This window comes from Ixodes scapularis, unplaced genomic scaffold (genome assembly GCF_016920785.2).
Source record: "Ixodes scapularis isolate PalLabHiFi unplaced genomic scaffold, ASM1692078v2 PGA_scaffold5__190_contigs__length_132052651, whole genome shotgun sequence".
NCBI classification, from domain to species: Eukaryota; Metazoa; Arthropoda; class Arachnida; order Ixodida; family Ixodidae; genus Ixodes; species Ixodes scapularis.
Window position 1 is genome coordinate 130,419,948 of NW_024609880.1, and position 7,811 is coordinate 130,427,758.

A 7,811-nucleotide genomic window follows, 5' to 3' on the forward strand; every position below is an offset into this window, starting at 1 on the left:
GTGGGACCATCTGGCAACACTGGAAAAGGTCGACTTTCCGTGTTCCAAGATGGCCGTCCGGTGGCCGTACTTGCGCTGCAGCGACCGAGGTGGGATGTGCGATCCAGAAACTTGTCATAGAGTTTAATGATTTCAACCATAGCTTTAATTTTAACAAAATAATTCGACTTGGTTAAATATTTTCTAAAAGATGACGCAAACTAATGCCCACAACGAAAACAAGAAGTACAGTTGCTTATCTAGCCGCAACTACTAACGTGCGTCTAGCCATACCTGCATTTGTTGGGCTGTGTTGCTTTTTTGCTTGTGGCTGCCGTTGGCGAGTGCGATTTGCAGGGGCGAACGGGACTCGAGTGGCCGTCGGCTTCACCGTTCAAGAAGTAGGCCGAAGTCCCTTACAGACTCTGGATCGCCGTGCCGACCGACTTTGATCATGCCGTTGTTCTGAGTGCAACAAGTTGCTACCTTCTCGACGGAGCGACATGATCCGAAGAGCGACCGCCTCGGCCTGCGCTCACAGGCAACGTTGGACCAAGTTCTTTCCTGTGTACGTCGTTTGCTCTCGTCTACATGTTTCCTTAGATCGCTACAAAGGTGCTCATTAATTTCGATCGGTACTGGATTGGCACCAGGGGCCCTACAGGTCGTTCTTTCTGCGACGACGCGATTTGCAACTGCGCGTGTTTCACAGAAATCCCACCGACCTCATTTTCAACAATTTTGTTTACATCTACGTTTTGGGGGTTAATGCACTATTGCCATACTGCCATAGCGTTATTGCTGATTTTAATCGGGGTCGTATGTTAACTCCACCGGCCTTATTAATCAGTTTGCACTGGCAAAGCATTCAAACAGGAATTCCGGCACTGGAAATCCTGTCGTCCGGTTGCGTAGTGCACGATACGTCATGTTAGCCAAAACTTCTAGGTCGTACAAGGCCGTTTGATTCACCGGCGAATATCTGGCAATGCGGAAGCTGCGCTACGATAACTAAACCCGACGAGAGGCTCGCGACGCACTTCCTCGCGGTCCGACCTTGACAGCGCAGGAATAGACGGAAAACCTTGGCTCCAACTCGAGTTGTTGACTCTTCATCTCCCCGTATCGCTTAGTGTGTCTTAATGTATGCAATGTTTTCGGCTTTTTATTCTAAAGTACTTCTTGATCGCGATGTCGTTCGCGTGGAAAAAATCCTCACCGATATGGTTTACCAAACTTCGTTGGATTCGCGGAATCGTTGCATCTCTACATGTTCACGGTCGCGTGGAGGAAGTGCATTTACAGATAAATGAGCCAGAAATTGCTGGAAGCAGAGGTCGAACTGATTAGAAGGGCAGTCATTTGCAGACCGTTTCCCTTCACCAAGGGGAAAAGGTGTCAAACAGCCTGATTGAGTCGGGCCAATGTTTCACCAGGATTTCCTTTTTTTTCTTTTTTCCTTTACAAATTCACTTTTATAAACAAATTTTCTAGTGTGTTTAATTCGTTAATTTATTTTCATTTGGAATAACCCCTTGCCTAACCATATTTTCCTTTTAGGATCATATAGCAATTATTTTTATTTTAAACGGGCAATAGACCCTTTCTGAAATTGTGAAATGATGCATAGATTTTGTGCGGCCACCATCAGTTGGTCTCATCGCTTCTGGCGTGAAGGCCCTGATTGCCTCCGCGCGCCGAGCACTGACGCAGCACTCGTGTGGAACGCGTTTCGTTGCGAGTATGGTCCGAATGCAGACGATGGCGCTCGTGTCCAATCCGGGCTCACAGTGCATGACCAACCAGAACATTCAAAAAGGCCAAAAGCTGAGCCAATTTTTACGGATTAATCGTTTAAAAAAAAGGACAAAAAATAAGCGTAAACAACAGGCCAGTGCTGGGAACTTCTCTGTTGCTACTTGCACTTTGCACTTCCAGGTAGTCTATGGAAAACAGCCACATGTTTTGTATACTCTGTGGTTGTACCACTCTTAATTTGCAGCAAAAGCGACAAATTTTTTGCTTTTAAGCAATGACTGCGAGTTACATCTATAACGCTTCCACCGCTGCCGGAGTTGAATCGGTGACATTGGCCATTTTGTACAGCACTCGACGCTCCAATCTTAGAGTGTTCGTCAATGCGTCACTGCCGGTATCGCTCGAATGGAGCGTGTGTAGGACCTTGCCCCCTCGCCTTATCTGTGCAAGCGGCATGATGCACCTAGAGCATGCTAGTGGAGTTCTGCATCCGGGTTGGGCGTATTGTTTCCGATACACTAGTTTCAAGTGCAGAGAGCAATCTTTCGGGTTCACTTTCGTGTGGGGAACAAAGGAGAAAATCTTTTCGCTCTTCTCCTTTGAACGCCTCCTGATGCATTTGGTCACTCTTGCCGACTTGTGAGGGGGTAGTTTTGCTCCCCAACAAAAGGCTTTTGATGAAATTTATTCTCTGGAATGAGTTTTATTTCGCCACAGAAGTGGAGCACTCCCCTAGCTTAAGGAGAACTTGCGGCAAAGCTCCCGCTGTGTCTCCACAGCTTTCGAACCTGCTTTCGCCGCAAAGACTCTCGATATCTGCAAGTGCTGCTCAACGCCTCGAGCATCTAGTGCAGTGGTCTCAAACTCATTTGAGTGTGGGGGCCAGATAGCCCACACCTGTAAGGTCGAGGGCCAATGTAAGCCAAGGGGGGGGGGGGGGGGGTAGAATATTTTAGTGAGAAGAGTCCTCCTGATCTATCCGATTTTTGTAAACTCGCAGTTTTCCCAGCGACCTCTCTGAATTGTATTTGTTTCTATGAATACTTTGGGCTTTGTCCTGATGTGATAACTAAAATTAAAATGACACCACCCCGCCAACGTGATGGCACAGTAGAACAAGATAGCGAGTATTCTGTCTTTCCCACCTCAACATTTCTTTAAAATCTTTCAGTTAATTTGACAGTTCTTGTATTTCTCAGAATTTTTATTATAACACCCTGAACAAATACTCGTCTTTTAATGTCAATATTTTTTGAAGGCGAGAATACCGAGCTCATAGCTTTAGCTTTGGCAGTTGCCCCTGCTAAGCGAGAATTTGTGCAGCCGACATGCATCCTTCAACGAGTAGCTCGCGCTGGCAGACTATTCGCGTCTCCAGCACGATGCTCGCCCTCCTGCGGCGAAAACGGGCGCTCTAGTGAGGATCCTCCGATTCTCCTGCTCAACGGGCACGGCGGAACCGCTCGCGAACATGGCTCACCAAATGTCATTTTCTAATGCAAACAAAACTCTTCACTGTCCAACCGTAGTGGAGCAGCCGGTATGGGATTGTACCTTACTGGAGAGTTTTAGTGATGCGCATAAAATTAAACGCAAGCGGTGTGTGTTTGCGTTAGAGCTGCAAGCCCCACGTTGTGCGTGCGCCTCATCGCCATGCGCCATCCAAGACCACAATTTTGGGCTCCCCCACGCGCACTGTGGAACACGCAAAGCTAACGCAAACACACAGCACTTGCGTTTGCTCGTATATGCAATACTAAAATTCACTACTGTTTCACCGCCTACCAGCGCCAACGAAACGTGCTGCAGTGAGCAGATGTGCAAGCAAGTAAGCGTTCCTTCGAACTGGAAAGGCTGAGATTGGCACAACGACGGAGCGTAAAAATGAAAGTAACTAAATGTTACAAAAGAAAAATAATTAAAAAAAAATATTTTTGGGGCATTTGGTCAGGAAGGATATTGGCGGCGACTTTCGTTGTGTCGAATGTCAAAAGTCGCGACTTTGATAGAAAAATGTACTTTAACCACAATTAATGTAATTTTACATGGATTTCTCACATTAGCTAAAATCTTTTCATTGACTTTGGGCTATTAATATTTTATTACTTAGTAATTAAAAATGCTGCAATTGGCACCAGTGATGATAATTAGCACACTTTTGGTTGACATATTTGGTCGCGCGTTTGAAATGATATCATAAGCAACGCATGAAAAATTTACGTATTACAATATCTGAATTTTTATATTATTTTTAATTCCAATGGCGGCAATGTATGCCCCCAATTAACGCCAAGATCACGAACATACGCCATTTAACCACAAAAGTCTTTCCAGAAAGGTATAATTTTGTTTTCTTTTTAGCATATGAAAAACTCTGACATAGGTATCAAGATAGACAAGTAGTCAAACACTGGATGTAATATAAAGTCCTATGCATCACGCGTTGCTATAAAACACACACACACACACACTTCAGCTGTCTGACTCGGATTCCGTCTTTGGGTTGTTGCAGTAAGGACGGCGTTTATTAATTTATACGGTTTGTGGACATATTGTAGAAATTGGAATTATTCTCTTATTCCTGTGCTGGGAATAATGTTAAATCAATTAATCATCTCAGTACCCAAAAACTCGTTAAAATGCCGCAGTTCATTATTTCCCATGGCAGTTATCTGAGCAAGAAAAGGCAGCGAGAACGCACAAATCTCAGCACTGATTTTTTCAACAACTACAAATATCAGCCTGGATTGAAACATGTATGTCACAAAATAAAGTTTTGGCGAACAACCTCTGTAACTAAATAATTACGATGTGAGACACATCTTGAGGTATGAAAAAATCCGAAACAGAAGCTATACCGAGAAATTGCATCGAAAATAGAGATTAGTTTCGGTTTCGCTCCAGAATTCAAACGCGCATCTTTGCGTAAATATTAGGCTAAACGCCGATCTTGTTTTCAGGGTAAAGAGGTGACCTGCACCCATAACAGCCTAGCTTCCTGATATTACCAGAAATAATTTGTGTCGCTCAGTGAAGCCAGCACACTAGACAGGCTCAACAGCCCCCCGGCACGCATCTCCAACCTTCACTATAACCGCCATTTTGGAAAATGAGTGGCGCCACCTATAGTTAGTTGGAGTCGCAAATACTCCATTTCACCTTATGTTGTAGCGCAGACAAGGCTAGAAGTGCGAGCTCATAGCGTTGGGAGCTACTCTTAACGCACGAGAGCTTGTGCCGCCTTGATCTGCCCTAGAGCAAGGAGCTCGCGCTTGTAGCCTCTTCTGCGGTACATCATAAGGTGAAACAGAATATAGTAACGGAATTCTATTACAAAAAGCAGAGCAGCAAGAAATAAAGTGAAACAAAGGGCAAATGAACACTTATAAGTAGAAAATATGGGAATATGTTAAAAGAGCAGCTTTACTTTTCGAGCGAGCACGAATCAACGAGGTGAGATCACTATGACGCATGTTAGTCCTAGTGCTCGAAACATGGAAAGCGTGACTCGCAGCCCGGTGCCTGCGGGCCGCTTCCCAACAAGTCGCGGGCCGCATGCGGCCCGCGGGCTGCGTGTTTGAGACCCTGATCTAGTGGATGGTGACAAAACTTGCCTGGGATTAGGAGACCCATGTTTTTCTCGCTGGGTCATGTGTTAATCTTGCTACATTTACGTCATACACTGAACAATGTCACTGCTTCACCTGCGGTTAACCTTGGTCATCACAACTGCTTGTGGTATTGTGCAACTGCTTGTAGAAATGCTTTTAAATTTCAGACAAACCTTGGTCTACATTTTCATATCTTTGACTGTTCTTGTACATATGGGGCTTTGTTGTCAATTAGTTTTTTCGTGTTCTGGTACACATACTTTCTCTCTCGAGCTGCAAACAACAGGTTATCATTCTCTTTTCTGGTTTCCTTCACGAATAATGTGCTGAGTTTGAAGCTAAGCAGGCAGAAATATTTTCACATGGGGTTTTTGAAGCAGTTCTTATTTTCTCTATCCATTTCTACTCCCTTGTGCATCTGTTTTCCAAGTTTGTTAGTGAGATTATAATCTTTTTTTTCTTCTGGGTCTTAGGTTTGGCAGCAGAGTAAACATGTTGGAAGTACAGTTGTGCACCTCAATTGCAAACAAATATCTGAAGAAAAACAAAAGGAATTTCTGATATAAAAAACAACGAAGAAAAAGCAACTTTATGGACAGCAGGAAAATGCTGTTCATAAAGTTGCTTTTTTTGTTTTATTATATTAGGAATTCCTTTTGTTTTTCATCAGATAATTGTGAGTTACCTTTGAGGGGCTTATCTATACCCATTTAGTATTGCATGCACCAAAACAAAAAGGCAAGACCAACAACAAAAAAAAAAAGAACATGTTTCAAAAAAAAAAATTGTATGTAGATCTGATTATTATTATTATTATTATTATTATTATTATTATTATTATTATTATGGTTTGTTTATTTGAATTATAGCAATCATGGGGAAGTGATGGTGGTGCAGAATAAATAACTTCTTTCCAACCTTCTCGTTTCGGCCAGTTGTGCGAGTAGTGAAGTGTTGGATATTTTCTGTGCAGATGTCATGCAAGTTCATCTTCACCCAACTACAAAGAGAACCATGGCCACAGCGGAGGCCGGTCAAGATCTTTCAAGAAAGCAATGGTGGGTGCTTTGAGCCCATAGGCACCCACATTGAAGCCCCCCCCCCCCTTTTCCTTTCTTTTCCATTCCCTGAAAATTCACTTGGACATAAAATAAATTATGCGGTGTCATTTTACTCGAATAAATAGGAAAGTTTCGGCATGTCTTTCAATATCCAAACAATCATTGTAAACATGATTCCTGAGCGCGAATAAACTATGGCTTCCTGTTGACACCTTTGTTGAAATGGAGTATTATTCTACGCTGAAGAGAATTGGGTTTGGTAGATATTAATCAAACATATGTAGATAAATGAATGGTATCGATGAAATGAAATAATTATTACGAAGCCATTGAAAGTCCAAATCTTTTTGGCGTAGGATTCAAATTATGTGTCTAATTAGCGATCAGGTATACCTCTGGACCACACACGCAAAAGAGTTGGTCAAGTGTGGCAACTTTTCCTGCACTATTGTCGTTAAGGCATGCGTACTGATGTAGAATATGTCTTGTGTCTCTGAACACCAGCCGAAGACTAAATTACAGGACCGCTTCGTCTGCGTGATCGTCAATCCTCTTTTAGACCGCGATTAACTTCCTATTAACTTCAGTCTTGCTTTCTTTTTGTTCAGCATCAGGTTCACAGTGAAATGGTACCGGGTTCGATCCCCAGCAAGCGATTCCTCGCTTTTTTTCTTTGCGAATGTTTAAGGGGTGACATGGGCGTAAATTAAAAATTTTCTTGAAAGAATACATTTTTTGATTTTGACGTTTTGAGTCTTTAATTATACACCCTTACACCAAATCTGATAACCATATGCCAAATATTTACGTTTATGTAAAATATTTTCAACACCCTGTGAGGCAGTAACAAAGTAAAGGAGATCAATGTTTAAATGCATTTTTCTCAGTTCCACTTTTTGCTGCAAATTTCATACGAAGGAATCTTTTGTTCGAAGGTGAAAGTATTCTGATACCACAATCAAGATGTCTCTGAACTGAAATTTACGGGGGAATCGGGCTATCCACTTTGTTTTGTTTTAAGTTGAAGTCCTCAGTGATAAAAAACTAAGTTTTCAAAAATTGACATAGGACAGATATGCATCTCACATTTTGAGGTAATAATTCCTCCGGAAATATTTACATTTAAGTTATTAAAACTATATAGCCCAAGGTCCAATATTCCCCACCTTATATCCAAGCAGTCAAAACAGTGCTTAATAGGTTCATTTGCATATCATATATTTCTTAATGAAGAGTGACACATCATCTTATGCAGGTATGTAAGTTTGCCCTAGAGAGGTGAAACTTTGCACAGTACACCTACATCTGAAGCTAAATCTCCCCTGCAAATTTCATTCCGATCACTTGAGTAGTTAAGAAGTTTGACCTCTAGCCAGTGTCCCCCCTTAAGTGACGGTCACGT

General features: G+C 42.5%; 1 protein-coding gene across 1 annotated transcript in view; it reads left to right on the top strand.

The window, feature by feature from the left end:
- The first annotated feature begins 255 nt into the window (after window positions 1-255).
- The window catches only part of LOC8039025 (very long-chain specific acyl-CoA dehydrogenase, mitochondrial), a 42,274-nt gene continuing 34,718 nt past the window's right edge, over window positions 256-7,811 (top strand). Inside the window, exons 1-2 of the mRNA XM_029984542.4 lie at window positions 256-547; window positions 6,322-6,406. Coding sequence (XP_029840402.2) covers window positions 483-547; window positions 6,322-6,406 — 150 coding nt within the window. The 5' untranslated portion in view covers window positions 256-482. The remainder of the gene's footprint in view (window positions 548-6,321; window positions 6,407-7,811) is intronic.